The 18,699-nt window shown below is 44.4% G+C and overlaps 1 protein-coding gene across 5 annotated transcripts in view; it reads right to left on the reverse strand.

Annotated features, from left to right (window-relative positions):
• The window catches only part of RALGAPA2 (Ral GTPase activating protein catalytic subunit alpha 2), a 270,985-nt gene that overhangs the window by 81,206 nt on the left and 171,080 nt on the right, over nt 1-18,699 (reverse strand). For all 5 annotated transcript variants that reach the window (XM_052650406.1, XM_052650407.1, XM_052650409.1 and 2 more), the window contains 3 exons: nt 13,787-13,910; nt 11,624-11,779; nt 5,364-5,522 (listed from right to left, as the gene is read on the reverse strand). In XM_052650406.1, coding sequence (XP_052506366.1) covers nt 5,364-5,522; nt 11,624-11,779; nt 13,787-13,910 — 439 coding nt within the window. The remainder of the gene's footprint in view (nt 1-5,363; nt 5,523-11,623; nt 11,780-13,786; nt 13,911-18,699) is intronic.

The following is an 18,699-nucleotide window of genomic DNA, read 5'->3' on the forward strand; positions in this document are numbered from 1 at the left end:
AATGAACTTCAAGTACAGCACAGAAAGTACACATCTAGTCCTGGGGGCAGTGGGCCTGCGTCCTGCTCACGGACAGGTTCTCTACGCTCCTAGCATCCTGGCCTGCCTTGCCCAGATTTAGCTGAGGGCATATGCAACCACACGCAGGAGCTTCAGCGGGCACATGGGTGCATGCTGAGCGGTCAGAGAAGAAGGCCCTTCCTGCGGAGGTCAACTGGGGCAGAGGATGAAAACTGCCCTCTTTCTGACACACAGCAGGCTCTTCCAGTGGCTGCTCACACATTTACACAGGCTGACTCTCGCCAAAGGAGGAGGGGAAGACAAAGGTGGGAAGATGTAAATATCAAAGACCAGCTGGAAAAAGGGAAAACAATGCAACTTTTGGGGAGATCAATTGAGAGGGAATTCTTAATAGCTAAATTGTTGTGAAAGATAAAACAGGACCTAAGAGTTAATAATAGGCCATAGATTTTTTTTTCCATCTGTACTGAAGCTTATCTTATAAATAAGTAAATGTTCCTTATTATTCTTTGGCAGCAGTTTTTGGGTGACTCAGACAGTCTTTCAAAACTGGACAAAAGGAATAATATAGATCCCTTCTATCCAGGGAATTCCTCTAATTAGGAGTGGCAATGAACTAGAGAAGAAATCTGATTTTGATGTAACATCTGCAAATGACAGCTGCCTTTTCACAAAGTTCCCAATGTCATTCCTCCACCTAAAAACCTCCCAACAACAATAATAATAAATTACCAAACCAAAACATATTGCAGTTATCCATTTAATAACATATTTAGTGAATTCTAGTTATTCAGTATCTTTAATTATCTTTTCAAAACAAATAATTCTTTACATATTCAAAACTAAGCAACTCACCTTCCTTGAGATAGTCCCCAAAGTATTTGAAAATGTATGACTTAATCTCAAAAAGGACATTTGGCTGGGGTTGAGATAAATGTTTAAGAAATATTTGAAATATTGAAACTGTACATTTGAAACAAGAAGAAATTTACACAACCATGTTATAGTCAAACACATCCCCTTTACAATAAAGTCACCCTAGGAAAAGATTTCTTTCCAAAAACGGGTGCCAGCACTAGTTACTCAGGATCTCACTTGTGCAAATGCTCCTGCGGCTTCTGGTGCAGGGGCCCTAACCAGCAGCCCGAGTACATAGCTTGCTCCCAGTGAAGGTCCTGGGTTAGCTGTTTTCCTGGACACACACACACACACACACACACACACACACACACACACACACACAATAGCTGCTGAGCCTGCAGGAGAGCCACAAACTACAACAGCAGCCTCAGGGCAACTTAGAGAAAGGATGGGCATCTACAAACAGGAGGCTCCAACAAGGCCCTCTCCTCTTAAAGGGGCGCTTAGAATCCATGGAAGATGGATGCTCCGCAACCTCAGTGTTAGAGCTGAGGAAGCTAAGGTCCAAAGATGCTGAGAGACTTGCCCAGGACACCCTTGCTGCGGAAGCACAAGGACTGTAACTTTGGGGTCCCAGCTCCCATCCTGTTACCCACTCCTGCCTGTGCTTCTCAGAAACGACTGAATCATCCTGTTTTTGTCCCAAGCCCGTATCTACCAGGGCCAAGTAAGGAGATCCTGGAGAACACCAACGTGGTTTGCAAAAATGGACAATCTGTTTGGGGTGACAAAAAGGACCCTTCCTCAAAGCCTCCTCTTGTTCTAAACTGCTCCTGGTCAAGGCTGCTTCAGCTCATCTATCCTTTGGTCAGACAGTCACCAGCCAATCACTAAGGTCCCTGAAGAGAAACATAGCAAAAATGCTAAAACGTACCTTAACAAATTCATACAAGCAAATGAACACCCATATTGTTCTGAGTTCCCCTGTTGTTTCCAGTCACCGGAAGAAACAAAGTAACACGGGTACCCCCTTGCTGCACAGAGGTTTTATGAACCACTGTCCTGCAGGATGAATTGAGTGTTTTAACAAACCCTGTAAATCTCACATTCTGCCCGGGTGTATGTCTTCCCTGACCACCAACTTAGAAAAAAAAAAAAAAAAAAAAAACACCACAAGTCTGGTAATAGCATATTTCTTCTCTGTGACTAAAGAGGTGATGTCCACAGTATGGGAAAACCTGAGCAAACTATTTGGCCAACCCAATATGTTGCTAAGCACACTGATTTTTCGGTAAATTTATACATTTTAAAGTTGGATAAAAAGCTCGAGAAGGGAGCAGACCCTCTCAGATCCCTGCCTCCAGTGAGCATAGCTACGCTCCTGCAACCTACTGTTTTGTAGAGGCTGTATTATGAAGGCAAGGCGGGTTCTGCCAGGCACATAATTTGTATATTTAAGGGAGGTGTATGGATGAAAAAGCGAAATATGTTCAATTTCAAAGGCCTTGGAAGCAGCGCTGTCTGTGAGCTTGTATTACAAACAGCCCCGCGTTATTACACAGGCTACTAATGAGGCCCAGTGAATGAAAGTACAATTTGAATATGCATGACTCTGTCCAGTGAGCAGGACTTTTGTGTACTGATGAGATTTTTTTTTTTTCCTTTTTCTTTTTCCCTCCTAAAAAAAAAAAAGGATTAAAATTATTCTTAGGGAAGTATGGCTATCCGGAGGCCAGTATAGCATACTCAGAACACAGTCACACCAAGTTCAGATGAAAGATACAAGTCCTCCACAGAGGCTCTGATGTGGTCATTGTGGAAAGTTGTACACATCCTTGTCCTTCAGAGAAGGATTGTTCTTAACTTTGAGCAGCTGCGTCGTGACAATTTCTTAGCAAAAATATTGATTTTGGTGGCAATCCCTAAAAGTGGGCAAGGTTAAATAAACCTTTCAAGTACAAAGCCTCCCCTTCCGTGGTAAGGCATGCTGGTTAAAAGACTGAGGAATGGGTAAATTATTGCACCAAATGGCTGAGAATTAATCTCTGCTGACTAGCTGTAATCTAACGAGGCGTCTGTGTCCCCGGGAGCCCGCAGAGCGTCCCTGGCGGTATGTGTAGTGTGTCGGGCCTGCCTGACACCCTTTGTCCCCGCTCCCAGGCGGCCTTTCCCCTCATTGTCCGTAATATCCTCATGCATCTGGGACACGTGGAATGCATTCATACTAACAGACTTACCATTGTTTTCTCTCAGAAGCTTTGTTGAGCAAAGACTGCATCGTGGTTACTGATAATTATATTGCTTAATTAATCAAGACAAAAAAAATTTGCAAATCATTGCCCCGTTGCCAAGCAGGGAGATAAAAAATGACAACAATACAAGCTGAAGCAATATAACAAAAGTAACAGCTATCTGATCAGAAATTCTTATATAATGAAGCTATTAATGCTAAATCGGTTAATGTTAACATTGCTCCAGGTGTCTCTACTTAGATGCAAACAAAAAGGCTAACATTATGGATATAAAAGGCCAAATGTTGCCATGGATTCTGTAACCTGATAGAGAGGACAGCCTTTTCATTTGATTAGGGAATGCAATTTAAATACCAGGGACCGAAGCCAAACAAACAGACTTTCCCTCCACAAGCCTCTCGCATTCACCCTGAGGTCAGTGGTTGGCGAACAAAAGGTCAGCCACACTTGCCCTGGAAATGTCTGGATTAATTTTATTACATTGTAATGGTTTGTCCTTTAAATGTGGGGATAGCAGTAAATTTCCAGTTGGCCATTATTCTCTTCTTTCCTTTAGGCCTTTTGAACTGAAATATTAAGAAAGCGATTTGCTCGATTCATCTTGTCAGAATTTATGGCCAAATTTATAAAACTTACATATTTTTTAAAAGAAATTTTAAAAGGTATGATAATATTTGTTTTCATGCACTATCATACCTTTTAAAAATCACTTTGACACTATAAAGTGAACTGAAATACCTTTTATATTCTTAATTTGCTATAAAAATAAAGGTGACATTTTTAAGACATTAAATGACATTTTAGAGGGCCATGTTGAAAACGAACTAATAGAGCCAGTTAATCCATACTAAATATTAAAGAAACACATTTGCCAGTTTGGAAAGCCACAGGATACTAAATTTATCAGTTGTCTAATATTAAAATTTTCAGTTTGATTTTTTAAATTAATATCCTTGGACACATGCAAATGTTATTAGCAGTAAGAGCCATTTTCTTATACAAAATTGAACACTTCACACACACAGAGACTTGGACCAAAGATCACACAAATATTTAATATGAAAAACTTTTGGCATCTTCACTCCTTGAAAAGAAAAGAGGGTTCTCTTTATGTCAGGCTCTTCACCAGCCAGAGTGGGGACTTTTCTGAGTTTAGGAGTTGTCCCACAGTCATTATTTATTCTATTTTCATGGTAGCAACTATAACAAAAAACAATAATAGCAATAATAATAAAATCTATTATTATTATCATCATTATCAACCCATAAATAGCTTTTTCCTCTGGACCAGGCACTGATTTAAACACCTTTCATTTCTTAGCTCATTTAATCTTCACAACTTGAACACTTTTAGGTTATAAATCCCAGGAAAGTTTTGCCTCTTATTTTTAAAGCTGAAAAAGAGTATATTTAGAAGAGTCACTTTTAGCTCCTGCAGGAGGACAATATGGAACGGAAATGAAGGTTGTATTTAGTATTAAGCCGAGGCACGTGTCATTCTCTTGAGAAGGAGAGACAATACACTGAAGGTTTACTGAGAAGACTAAAAAGCCCCCCTTGGATTAATAATTCCAAAACAAAATCAAGTCACCGTACAAAGCGCTGTTAAATCACCACTAAAGGCAGGACAACGGCGGAATCAGAAGCCAATATAGGTCCTGTGCTCAGGACCCCGAATGGTTTTGGCCGTTCCCATGATGGATACCCAGCTGAACCGATCGGGTGGGAAGACGCATTCATCTTTAGAGCCCCGACATAGACTGAGCCTCAGGGGGGCCCGGCTCTTTGGGACTTTTCCAAGATCCTTCAGGACTGACCCCCGTTAGCAGCGGCAGAGGCAAGGCTGGAACCTCTACCCACAGTCACCCATTAAATTCTGGATGTGACATGGGGCTCATTCAGATCTTATTATTATTAATCAAGATGCCCCAGACTTTCAATCATTTCTTTATATTACAAAGTCTTAAACATGAAAAGCATTTAAAAAACCATACATGTTTTTACAATGTAATTTTCAAAGAATCTCAGCAATAAAATACAGAATTCTGTGCTCCTGATGAAAGAGTGTTTGAAAAACCCCAATTCATATTTAACTCCTATACAGCACACGTAATTCATGTATGTGTCAAGTGGCCCCTTTAACATATCGATTAACACTGTTTTTCAGTAACAGGGAATCATATGGTAAACCACTGTACAAGCCACAAGAAGAATGCGGTGGAAACATACCTCAGGTTTCTTGGTTATCGCGATAAAGAACATGTGATTCTTCATGGGGTAGATGATGATTGAAACGTCTCCGAAGGCGGTGGGGATGATCCCGCTGCGGTAGTCCCTGGAGTGCTCGGACCAGACGATGTGGACTTCGTCGTTCCCCAAGTGACGGAGCTGCAACGGCAAATTGGCCCCTTATTAATCAGAGTGATCACAGCACTTTATGAAGGGTCGTGGCTTACAAATTGAATTATTATACTCAGAGGCAAAAATAATTCACCACTGAAAAAGGCTACAGCACTGATGCCTTCTATGAAGATTTTTTAAAAAGCACAAGTGCACAAAAACAAAACAAAACACACAGCTCGCCTTCCATGAAACACACTGGAACCAAGAGAGGCACGTAAGCATTGCAGGTACATGTGGCTGGATGGGGACAGGACCTTTTCCAGGATTTGTTAAAAATTTTATTTTATTCCTGCAGCAAAGCCTGATGCTTTATGTGGCTGAGTGTGGTTCTACACAATGGACAGTATGAGTCTTTTATTCCATATTACAATAGAGCTTCATAAGGCTCTTAATTCAATGATGATTAAGAAAAAACGATGCATATAAGAGAACAGAAGCCATTATAACACAGTCGTTACCAAATGTATAAAAACCAATTTAGGACAAACCTTTAAGAAAATGTATATATAATATTACCTTTGTCTAAGAAACTGGGGGTGCTGCTGCTGCTGCTAAGTTGCTTCAGTCGTGTCCGACTCTGTGCGACCCCATAGACAGCAGCCCACCAGGCTCCCGTGTCCCTGGGATTCTCTGGGCAAGAACACTGGAGTGGGTTGCCATTTCCTTCTCCAATATCTAGGGTTACTTAAATTTAATAAGAAACTAATATGAAGCACCAGTACCTAGCTTTGAAAGAGTGCCTTACTGCAGAGAAAAGTCTGTTCACACGTACATTTTATTCTATCTTTCCACTAACACTCTGAGATCACCTTTATGTAGTCCAGCAAGGCGGCGAGGGGGCTCAGGAAGGCGAGCGCCACTCCCCCCCACCACAGGTGCAGAAGCAGCGTGGAAGCTGGGCGGGGGCTTCCAATCCACGCACCCCCACTGCCCACGGCCATCTAGGCTGCGCCCCAGGGCAACAGCTCTGTGACAGCGCAACTCCCCTAGCCCTCCCATTTTTACACGAGAGCCCATGCAGTCCAAAGCTGACGAGTCAGAGACTCCTGGCCTTTCTGAGGAGGGCTTCCGGTGCCTCCACAGAAGGGACCCTCTGAGCATCCATCAGGGCACAGCGTGGTCCAATGCAAGAACACCCTCCCCGGAGTTCCTGCACAGTGACTGTGCGTCTGGGGCTGGAGGAGTGCCAGTGAGCTCCTGCGGGCAGCCCTGGCTGTTTGAGTCAAGAAAACTCGATCATAAAAGCTAAAATCCTGGCTGAAATTGAAGTCCTAAACCCATAGGGACTGGCCGCTGAGATCCTAGGATGCCTACTGAGAATGTGAATCCTAGCCCCCGCACACCTGCCTATGCCCGTGACACAGCCTGCCTTGCTTGCGAACTTATTTAACAGGTGAGCCCTGAGAGAGGCTCTTAATAAAATAGAGATGTCGTGTAAAATCAAGCATTTTGTCTTACAGTATAAAAAAGGATGTCCTCAAATACCATGTTTTTAACACATGTTACTATAAATGCAATTTCTTTATAGACTCTCTGACCACAAGGGGAAAACCCGAGGTCACCCCAGTAGGCCTCCCTTCTCTTCACGAGGTCATAAGGGAGACTGGTTTCCTGTAATGCCTGCTTCTTCCTCCCTCTGTCATACTTCTGGGGACCACTGTACCTTTGCACCTACAGTGAGGTGAGGTTCCAGCTTGGGTGGCCCCCACGTGAGGTACTTGATTCAGCTGCATCTGAATCTGGTCTCTGGGACACACACTTTACTGTGAGTGTTGAACACGAAGTGTGATGCGTGTGGAAAAATTCAATGACATCCACAACTTGCTAAATGTAAAATAACCCAGCACGTAAGTTTTTCCTTCTCCTCCTCGCTTACATATAAAGACTAGAAGGGTAGCAGGCAAAAGTTGAGGCTGATCCCTTATGTAAACAGTTTTAAAAAAAGACCCTGGGTTTTCATAGTAACTCTAGGCATCTCTCTACTTCTAGATATCCATTTTCCTTTCTTTTTCCCTTTCAATTAAACATGCAAGGAGTTCATGACACACTCCTAAAATTTACCCTTTTGGAGTCAAAACGTAGCAGTGGCTCACCAGTGGCATAATAAAGGTATGTTTTTGAGGGAAATCAGAGTGATTTCAGATGGAAACTTTGGGAGGAATTTAGAGCAGGAGAAGGTAACTGAGGGCAGGGGCTGCCCGGGGGCACACATCTGCCCTGCTCACTCCATAGAAAGAGACAACTTTCTGGGTAGTTTTGTGCCCTTCACTGCAGGGTTGGCACATGCTTCTGAACGGGACCAACACATCCACTGAACAGCCTTCCTGCCTGGTCGTCCCACCAAAGGTCAGCACCCTAGAACCTGCGACAGCTCCCTGTCCAGACTCGTGAGTCGCAAGGCATCAGCTCTGAGGTGATACAGTGAGGACTGAAATTTTTGCAGTTAACCTCCCTTTTCTAAATTAGGTAACTTGATCACATAACCCACGGAAGTCTCCTGGAACTTCCCTGACAGTCCAGTGGTGAAGCCTCCCCCTTTCCAGTGTAGGAGGTGCAGGTTTGTTCCCTGATTGGGAAACTAAGATCCTAAATACCCCACGGCCAAAAAAAAAAAAAACAACAACCACCCAAAAACAGATGCAATATTGTGACAAATAAAGACTTTAAAAATGGTCTACATTTAAAAAAAAAAAAAAAAAAGGATTTTCTCCCAATTCTGTTTACAACTGTATCCTCAGGATGGACCAAGAAGGATGAGATCACAGGACCAGGTCCACACTTCTGGTGTGGTGACACCTCAAGTGGTCAGGACACAAGGTTCACCGTCTGAAAGCTGCCTTCACTGTCATTTGCCTCAGACCTCCGCACAGTCATAGGTTAATTCGCCAACGCGCAGAATTTAGAGCTGAGGCTGTGGAACTGGTTGCAGATACATCGGGCGTGGAGAGCAAGGACACACCCTCTTCCGGCCATGACAAGAACATGGGAAGCAAGTGCAAGTAAGAGTCACCCAGCCAGACTGTCAACCACATCAGAACACCCAGGAGTACCCCCAGAAGCTTCAAAGCGCCACTCTGTCTAAAGGGGCTTTCATTACAGAGACGTCACTATGTGAGTTTTGGAGAATCCCAATGACGGGCCCTCCAGGGAGAAACTTGAGCCCACGAGTCAAGTTGATGGGAGTGGTGTGTCGTCTGCACGAGCCATCCTTCACGCCAGCTACTGCTTCAACTGCACAAGAGGCTCGACAAACGCTCGGGTCCTGAGCCTTCAGAAATCAGTGCCTGTCTTGCCACTTCTCACCCTGACAGGGCTGTGCAGACCCTCTGCTGGGGGCTCCTCTGCCCTCTGCTGCCAGGCGGCGCCCACTGCTGACACTGGCCCTGGTACACACCTAATGGGCTGACCTCCTTTCCCGACTAATTGCATTACGTCGCCAGCTGGCTCCAGAAGGAGTCGTCTGTTTGATTGAAGAATTCCTGCTCCTCAGTGGGCCCGGCTGCTACTTTTACTAAGTAACAGGCAGCCCTGACATCCCCATTGTTCAGCCGACAGTGTGCCCATCCTAAAATCTAAGTTTTATTTGTAAATTAACCAGGAAACTTCCTGCCAGAGCAGTGCTGCCTGGAGACTGATAATGTGGGCCTTTCATCCCCTCCACTCGTCCTGTATCACTGCCAATTTGTTTTTTATGCGCTGGCCAGCCTCGGGCTATAAAAGCCTTGTAAGACATAAGTGCAATTATAGTCCTGGAGTCAAATGAATTGGACAAATCCAATAGCACAGCTCTGTCCCCACTCTGCAAACCCCTACAGCAGTTAGATTAGCTGTGAAAAATCTAATCGGGCTGGAGCTAACGAATTTCTGCGGTGAAGGATCAAGAGTTCAGTATGGGGTTGCCACCAGATTGCAGGGTTGAAAAAGTGGCCCCGTGACGGGGGCAGAGGAGAGCATGAATCACTTTAGAATTCTGCAGCTCATTTTTAAGCTGTTAGGGACAATTCAGTCGGAATGAGACGAGGAACTGTGGGGCTGCTGTTCTCGTGACTGATTTCTGGTTGAGCTGTGAGACGTCCTGATAGAGAGAGTTTGTCACTAACGATGCTAAATCTTGGAGCAGCCAAAAGGATCAGCTGTATTTGCCTGATTACAGTAGGGAACCTTACAGCCCAGCCAAGCCTCAGAACAGGATTTATAACAGGGTGTTTTTATCAAGAAAATGCTGTCTTTTCTCAAAAAAAAAAAAGACAATCCGACTTAGGAAATAATTCTTTTAAAAGTTTAAAATATAAAGCGATCTTGTAACAAAACAATTTTCAGTCATAAATAAGAAAATCATAGACTATGATGACGGACTTGCAGAGTAGCAGCGATTTACATGGTAATAAAAAAAAATGATGTGTGGGCCTTGCCTGAGGCTTCCCAGGTAACTCAGTGGTAAAGAATCTGCCTGCCAAGCAGGGGATGTGGGTTCGATTCCTGGGTCAGGAAGATCCCCTGGAGAAGGGCATGGCAACCCATTCCAGTATTCCTGCCTGGAGAATCCCATGGACAGAGGAGCCTGGTGGGCTATGGTCCATGGGGTTGCAGAGTCGGACCAGACTTAGCTACTGAGTATGCCTGAGAATCTTGCCTAGGGTCTGGGTAATCTGAGATCACATCTCTGTGGGCAGGGTCCCGTCCACTAAAAACACCACCACCACTAAAACCTAAGATGTGGAGGCAGCTCCCTAGGCCCTGAGAAGCCAGTATGTGGCCACTGAAGGAAAGTCAGTCATGCTCTGCACATCGAGACCCCTGGTCACTGAGGGAGGAGTCTGATCATACCCTGATCTGACCACTGAGGTCCCCTGTGGGAGGAGTCTGATTATGCCCTAACCTTACCACTGAGGCCCCATGAGCACAGCCACCTACTGTGTACGTGGTCTGGATGGCCATGGCCGCAGTGATGAAAGAGCAAAACCACAGAGAGAAGAGATGAGGCAGGTACAGGGAAGCCTGCAGGCCAGTATCAATCACCCACCTAACGGGCCAGAAAGAAGAGTCAATCCAACCAGTGGGCAAGGATGAGGGCTGCCGGGTACCAGTTTGGTGCTCAGCAATTTTGCAGGCATTGCCCACCCACTGCCCAGCAACCCTGGGACATGAAATGTTTTTAATCCCATTTAATAGATGGGAAAACTGAGGGAACTGGCTGACGAAGGAAATGATAACACACTTGGAACCCTGGCTATAGACACCCCCCTGCCACCTGACACAACATCGAACTGCCAGTCTTAGCTTCAGAATGGTCTGCTTTCCACCCTCCAGGGGCTGCCTCAGTTCCTAGGATCCTTGTTGGAAGAGAGGGCTGTCAAGAGGGGGTTCCGGGCTCAGTCCCTGGTGCCAGAATCTGAGGCCCAGGTGTTCTAATCTGGAAACACAGACATGGGTTAGATTTCTAGGCTTCCTCCCCAGAGTAAAACGTCCTCTTCTCTTAGGGGCCCCCTCACTTCCTGCTGGTCAGCTGAGGTGTTCAGCCTGAAGGTTAGAATGCATGGGAGGCCCTAGAATGCTGACTCCCAGGTGGAGGATGGAGGTCTCCTCTGAACTCGAGAGAAAACTGCCCGCAGGCCCCGTGCTGATGGAGAACAGGAGTTGGGGCCGTGGGCAGCAGCCCACCTGCGCTAGCCGTTTTGCAGATGGTCTGCCAAGTGACCCCCTTTGGCAGCCCCGGGGGGCGCCAGCCCTCTCCAACACCAGCCGTAGAGGGTCCTTACGTCAGATGACCTTGGCCAGCCCGAGAGGTCAACAGCATAACTTTCTCTCAGTTAATAGTCACGGGAGAGAAGATCCAAAGTTAACAACATCGAAGACGCTTCCTTCATCTTCATCCCAGGATTTAAGACTTATACGACTGACCGATTATCCTGTTCTCTTTATCTAGTTTGTGCCAAGCAGGATATTTCAGATTAATGACAATGGTAGCTTGAGGAGAGTGACCCTAGGGCTGTGTCCAGAGGAAGCCAGTCCCCATGTGTGTGGCACATCATGGACTTTGCTCTGTCCCAGGACAGCCAAGCGTGGTCCCCAAGGAGGCTCCTTACCTTTTTGGTGAGCGAGTCGTCTGAGTCTGACGGCATCCGAGTTGAGACGTGGAAGATGACTTCCACGGTCGAGGTAGCGTAGTAGGGGGCGGTCTGGCCCGTGCTGCCATTGCGCTGAAGCCCGCCCATGAACCCACAGTGGGTTGACAGGTCCACCTGATGCAGGTCACAAGGGAAAAGAGTGAGGACAAAACAGAAGCTGCTCTTATTCACTAAGCGGGAATGTGTTTATTTTTTTTTAATCCAGGTATTTTCATTTTTATAACTTTCTGCTTATGAACAATTGTAATACAAAGTTAGATTAAATTAAATATTAAATAAACATTAACTCAATAGTCTGTAATGACCTATATGGGAAAAGAATCTAAAAAGAGTGGATATGTGTATGTGTGTGTGCGTGCTGTCGCTTCAGTCATGTCCAACTCTGCGACCCCATGGACTGTAGCCCTCCAGGCTCCTCTGTCCATGGGATTCTCCAGGCAACAATACTGGAGTGGGTTGCCATGTCCTTCTCCAGGAGATCTTCCCAACCCAGGGATCAAACCCGTGTCTCTTAGGTCATCTGCACTGTCAGGCAGGTTCTTTACAACTAGCAGCACCTGAGAAGCCACTAATTCACTGTGCTGTACACCTGAAGCTAACACAACATTATGAATCAAGTATACGCCAATAAAATTTTTTTTTAAAGATAAAAAAATTAACAATGAAAGGGCTCCAAAATCCTACCTACTTTAAAAAAACCACTAGCAAAGGTTTGATGCATATTTCTTCAACTTTATTCCCCCTGACACATAAATGTGTCTGTATGTAGAGACATGCACAGAACTCCCTTGTTGATGGATTTGTGGCATTTCTGCTTTCTCCAACAGTCCTGGTGTGGTCAAACCAGAAGGAGCATTCAGAGCAGTCTTTCAGGTCAAAGGGTACAAATGTTCCCAAATTTAATAGCCACTCCTAAGCTGCCTTTCAAAAGGGTTGTTCAATTTATACAGCTGCCCAAAGTCTCTGACTCATAATTCTTTTTCAGGCTAAGGGATGAATGTTCTCTTCTTAGCCAGTACTTAGATTATCTTTCAATATTTTGTTTTTACTTTTCATAAACTATTCCTTCAGTAAAGCACCTGTGGTAACACAACTGAAAAAAAAAATAAACAGAAGAATTTTTTCTGTGCCAAAGACAATCAATATATGCAATGAATTAATCTTCTAGTCTTAAAATGCTAGTTAAGAAATGCTTAGTTTAGAAATGTGAGTTAAATACTACATATATTCCATGACAAATATGAAATCATTTTATTAGTAAGAAGAACAATTTACTGAAAGTGTAATAACTATTTCAGACTAAAATCTTCTTGACGAGAAAGTACATGGTCGTGACCTCGATGTGCTCTTATTCTGTCTTCCTCTCCTTATCAGTCCCTCTGCTAAATGCTCAGCTCTCAGAGGTAAGTCTCACTTAGGCACCCAGAGAGCTCCCCACAGCACAGATGATCAAGAAGCCAAAACAAAAGTAATGAAAAGTAAGAAAATTATTTCAGATATGTTAATTTCTATTTTATATTCTGGATTCTTTTAGAATATGTTCTGGAGATGTATATGTGTGTGTGTGTGTGTGTGTGTGTGTGTGTGTGTGTGTGTGTATAAATGTATGGATATCTTTCCATCAGAATATTATTTAGCCAAGAAGAAACAAAATTTTAAAATATCAACCACCCCGGGGTCTACCTGAAGGAAACAAGTTGGTAGCAAAACCATCACAGCCACTGTCAAGTCAACTTTTGACTTCATCCAACTCTTCATTTTTCACCCATAAGTCACTGATTTCTTCTCCAATTTCTATACAGGGACCAAAGTCATTGCTTCCCTGCCCATGTCTGTCTTCTCTTACTACACACTGTCTACAGTTGGGAGAGCCAATCTGACTATTCAATTCACATAAAAAACAAATGAAACAATATTAAGAGGAAAGTTAAGGGGGAACAAAAGTTTATGTATAAAGTATGAAAAAAGACTACCACAAGAGGTCAAATTCTATACACCCTTCAACTCCAGAACTTTACCCACACTATATATGAATGTAAAATCACATACCATCAACATCTAGCTTACATACATCCTTAGATAGGGCTGATGGGCAAACATCTCCTAGATGAAATTAATTACCTCCCATCCAAGTCCAGCAACAAAGTCTTCATATGCTTGGCTTCCCCTTTCATTGGAAAGGATCGAACACTTGTCTTCTTGACCTTCGGCAATGTAAAACACTGCGATTTTGTGCGTTTCACGGCTGTGAATTTTTAGGTCGGAAGGAATTAGAATTCTTATGCATAAAGTTTGGTTTTATTGCTGCCACATACACATCTGCTATACAGCTGACGTTTACCAAGAACTTACAAGGGATCAGGCACTGTTCCAAGAAGGCTCAGCACACGCCCTCATCTATCCTCGCAGGTGCCCTAAGAAGACAGGTCTTGTCACCACCTCCTCGTAGAGACAGTTGAAAGGAGGCACAGCACGTGACACCGCAAACAGGAGGCCAGGAGCTGAGGCAGGGGAGTCTGGCTCCTGAGACCACCTCTTAGATGTGTGATGTGTGAACACCATGTAAGAGCACATGGCTTGACAAACTCTCTCTAGCTTTGGTAAAAAAAAGAAAATACCGAGCCTTTCAGATAGATATCACTGGTGGACAGATCCATGTGACCGTGCACATTTCACTTCCCACACCTTTAGATAAGGAAACCAGGGAGCTCCCTAACTGGGACTGTAACGCAGGCCAAGACTACTTGAGAAATGAAAACTACTTCTTCGAAGCAGGACACATTTAGGTTCCATCTTTGTGAAGGACTGTACCCACCCTGGGCTCTGACTGATCTGAGGGTGCCTGGGAGGTTAGACAGCTGTCCAGGGAAATTTCTTGGGAAGTATAAACTGTTTGTCCACATTCTGCATGATGGATTTGGGGCACTCTGTTGTTGAATCAGGTAAATGCAACTCTCTGAAGAAAGGAGTCCTGGGTCAACTTTTGTGTGTCTGATATGGTCTTTGGCATGCAGAATTTGCTCAGCTAAATCTCTGTTGAATTGACCTGAGAAACAATGATATATTGGAATATGTCGATAGCCATTTCTGTTAACATAAATTATACACTGGAGTACAGTGTCAAGGTCACTAGATCTACAACAAGTGATGTGTGCACAGTTTAGACAGGTGATGACATCACTCTCACTGGAATAGAGCTTTAACCAAGAACCACAGCTCCATCACCCAAGACGTGGATTCCAGTCTCTATGTTTTAGATTTTGGATTACCATTTCCAGAGCAGTTCCACTTTTCTCCTGATTTCTACCACATACTCTGGAAAAAACTACTAAGCATTTAAGCAACATGGAAATGTTTCTGTTGTCTAATCATTTAATACCTCAAAATTATAACCTGATTAGACTTGACAGTGATAGAATCTGGGCTCCGTATTTTAACACATTCTTCAATATCTCCTTCTGGATATGTGCTAAGTCACTTTAGTTGTGTCCGACTTTTTGTGACCCATGAGACTCTGATGGACTGTAGCCCATCAAACTCCTCTGTCCATGGGATTCTCCAGGCAAGAATACCAGAGTGGGTTGCCATGCCCTCCTCCAAGGGATCTTCCTGACCCAGGGATTTGTCTTGATAGCTTACTCCTCCGGCTTCCCCCACAGTTTACATTTAATGACTATACTTAGAGGAAAATTTAGAAAATATAGAAAGGAAAGAGAAGAATTTTTAAAAACCCACTCATGTTCTTTGCTTATATGCTGAAATCACAATGGTTACTATCTCAGCATTTTTGCCTACAAAATGAAACACCATCAGTTTGTGTTTTGCCACTGTTTTTTCACTTAAAATATTTGTGAACACTTTAAAAAAAATTGTGTAAAATATGCTTAACATAAAAATCATCATTTACACCGTCTCAGAGTGTGAACACTTTTATACCATATGCTTGTGTAACAAAGTTATTAATAATGATTGTGGAATATTCCATTCCATTATGTTACTATTCCATATCCCAAATCCTTGCTACTGGACATCTGGGTTACATCCATTTGAAAGGGGTTTTCACATCATCTTTGATAGTTCTTAAATTCATAGATGTGGAACTATGATCACTGCCTACTTTTAAGGCTTTTGAAGTGAACTGTCATGCTGTCAGCGGGGGAGGTGGGTGTCCTGAAGACCCTGATGGAGCCTTGCTCTGTCATGTTCATGGGGGTGCCGCTCTCCAGAGAATGGATGTGGGGGGTGGGGAGGGGATTCTGTGCTGATGGATGCTAGTGGGCAGTGCTCCAGCAGAGACCTTGGAAAGCTTGTCCTCAAGCACCTGGGGCCCAAACTTGTGACATCATTTCCTCCTGAACTACAGGCAGGGTTGGCCAGCAAGCAGTCTGGACTCAGACAAGTTGATTCTAAGATCTGTAATCATGTAGGGGCTTGGAGGGTAAGGGAGGTCATAAGCCACGAACTAAAAGACAGTCTCTTTCAACAAATGGAGAGCAAAGGAGAGTCAGTCCATTTCTCTGCAGCTCCATCTACATACTGATAAGCCCTCAGCATTTAATTTTTCTCTATACTATACACTGGATGTACAAAAAACAATCTCAGGTTTATCTGAAATGTTTTTGTTTGTTCTCCTTAAAGTCCAAGCTTTTTCCTTTGTAGTTGCTTACGGGTCATGGGCCCTCATCAGCTCCTTGTGGAGCAGAGAGATGCCGGGTGACTGCGTGACGGATGGAGGTGTGAGCCCAGGTGACTTTTAGCTGTAAACACTCATCAAATTTCACAGCTTCCAAAATGTTAGCACCGCAGAGAGCCTGGGAGGATGCAGACGCTGTGTCTGGCCTTATTAGAGCCAGGCTTTTGAAATGATAATTAGCAACATCAACAGCACTTCATGTCCAGGAGCGGCAGGACCAGTGCACAGAGGAGCAGGTAGTCCAGAGCACATGGACAGAAAATCAACTGTTTCCTCTTCCTCACTAGAATCCGTGTTTTGTTTTTTTTTTCTTATTAGGACTAGACCAGAATAGCTTGGTTTCCTTGTGTTGTCACATTAAAAAGCCAAAGAAACATGACTGTTACTTTTACTTTATCTTTTGGCGGGGAGAGGCACTAATATTGAAAGGGGGAGCGTTCTTTTATGTGTGCATATGTTCATTATACTATTTACATTTTTGCCAGCTTCACAGCATACAGAGCCTAGTTGCGAGGTGGTCTCTACTTTTCTTGCGTGTATGCTCAGTTGTGGCCAACTCTTTGAGACGCCAAGGACTGTAGCCCACCAGGCTCCTCTGACCATGGGATTCTCCAGGCAAAAATACTGGGGTGGGCTGCCATGCCCTCCTCCAGGGCATCTTCCTGACCCAGGGATCGAATCCATGTCTCATGTCTCTAGCATTGGCAGGTGGGTTCTTTACCACTAGCGCCATCTGGGAAGCCATACTTTTCCTAGGAACGGGTTAAGCAGAAACCCTGACTTGACAGCAGGGAGATAAATTGATACCAGAAATTAAGAGAAACATCCTGATAGGAAGTTGAGGGACAAGATAAGTTCTTATTTGCTAACTGACTGATACACGGGATCTCAAAGCTAAAGAACCCCCCAGCTTATTTCTGTTCTTTTAAAGAACCCAGAAAACATCCTTACTGTAAAATAAGTGGATACCTTTTTAAATGTCAAGAACAGTCCCCCAGGGAGCTATTTCCATTGTACCTCATGCAATTAAAGTATATTAACTTAATGTGGTCCACTGGTGAAGGGCATGGCAAACCACTTCAGTATTCTTGCCTTGAGAACCCCATGAACGGTATGAAAAGGCAAAATGATAGGATACTGAAAGAGGAACTCCCCGGGTCGGTAGGTGCCTAATATGCTACTGGATATCAGTGGAGAAATAACTCCAGAAAGAATGAAGGGATGGACCCAAAGCAAAAGACTCATTGGAAAAGACCCTGATGCTGGGAGGGATTGGGGGCAGGAGGAGAAGGGGACGACAGAGGATGAGATGGCGGGATGGCATCACCGCCTCTATGGATATGAGTTTGAGTGAACTCCGGGAGTTGATGATGAACAGGGAGGCCTGGCGTGCTGCGATTCATGGGGTCGCAAAGAGTCAGACACGACTGAGCGACTGAACTGAACTGAACACTCAACAAACTAGCCACAATCACAAGACACCAATGTCGTCACTCAATAGGAAGGAGCATGGAATAACTCAACCTACACTGCAAAAGATGAGTCTGGAACCCAAGTGACTGCTCATTTCCTACTGGACGGTGGGAGGAAGGGGGCAGTGAATCCCCGAGCCCCTTCAGGAAACACTCCCCACCCCCGCCCCCACCCCAGAATTCCCTTCCTCTGGAGAAAACGCAGCACAACAATTGGGAAACGATGTGGGTGGGGAAGGATAGTCTGAGGAACAATAAATGCATGTTTTTCTAAGGAGATGCCCAGTGATGCTTCTGAAGGGAATACAATAGGAACAGAAGCTGTTTTCATTTTTAAGTGAGTTTTAAAAAACTCAAGATTAAAGAAGCAGTTTATTGAAGACTTCCAAGCACCTGTTATGCGCCCAGCATGACACTGGCCCCAGGCTGAGATGTTTTTGGAAGCCCTTGTTTCCCCAGATCAAACACGGGTCAGAGCTCATCTTCAGAAATGCTTCTAAAATCATTCAGAAGAGAGGTCCACTGAGATCTGACCTGCTTTGGAGAACGAGGCTCAGTGTCAGGGAGCCCCTGATTACAGCACCCAGGTCTTAACCTAGCCCATGGGATCCAAACCACACTGCAGCTTGATGTGGACTGGCGCCTGCCCCTCAGCAGAACCAGAGGCTCTGCAGAAACATGACGAGAACCAGCGTCCACTGGCTGAACGGTTCTTAACCAAGGGCAGAGATTAGAGGACTACTTCTTCATGCAGTAAACATATAAGTTTACTCCTCAGGATAAAACTACCAAAGGTATAAACTGCCAGGTCCCTGCAGGGGTGTCACTCCTGCCACCTTATCTGGCACCCCTCCCCGCCAGCACACACA

Source organism: Budorcas taxicolor, chromosome 13 (assembly GCF_023091745.1).
Source record: "Budorcas taxicolor isolate Tak-1 chromosome 13, Takin1.1, whole genome shotgun sequence".
Lineage (NCBI taxonomy): Eukaryota > Metazoa > Chordata > Mammalia > Artiodactyla > Bovidae > Budorcas > Budorcas taxicolor.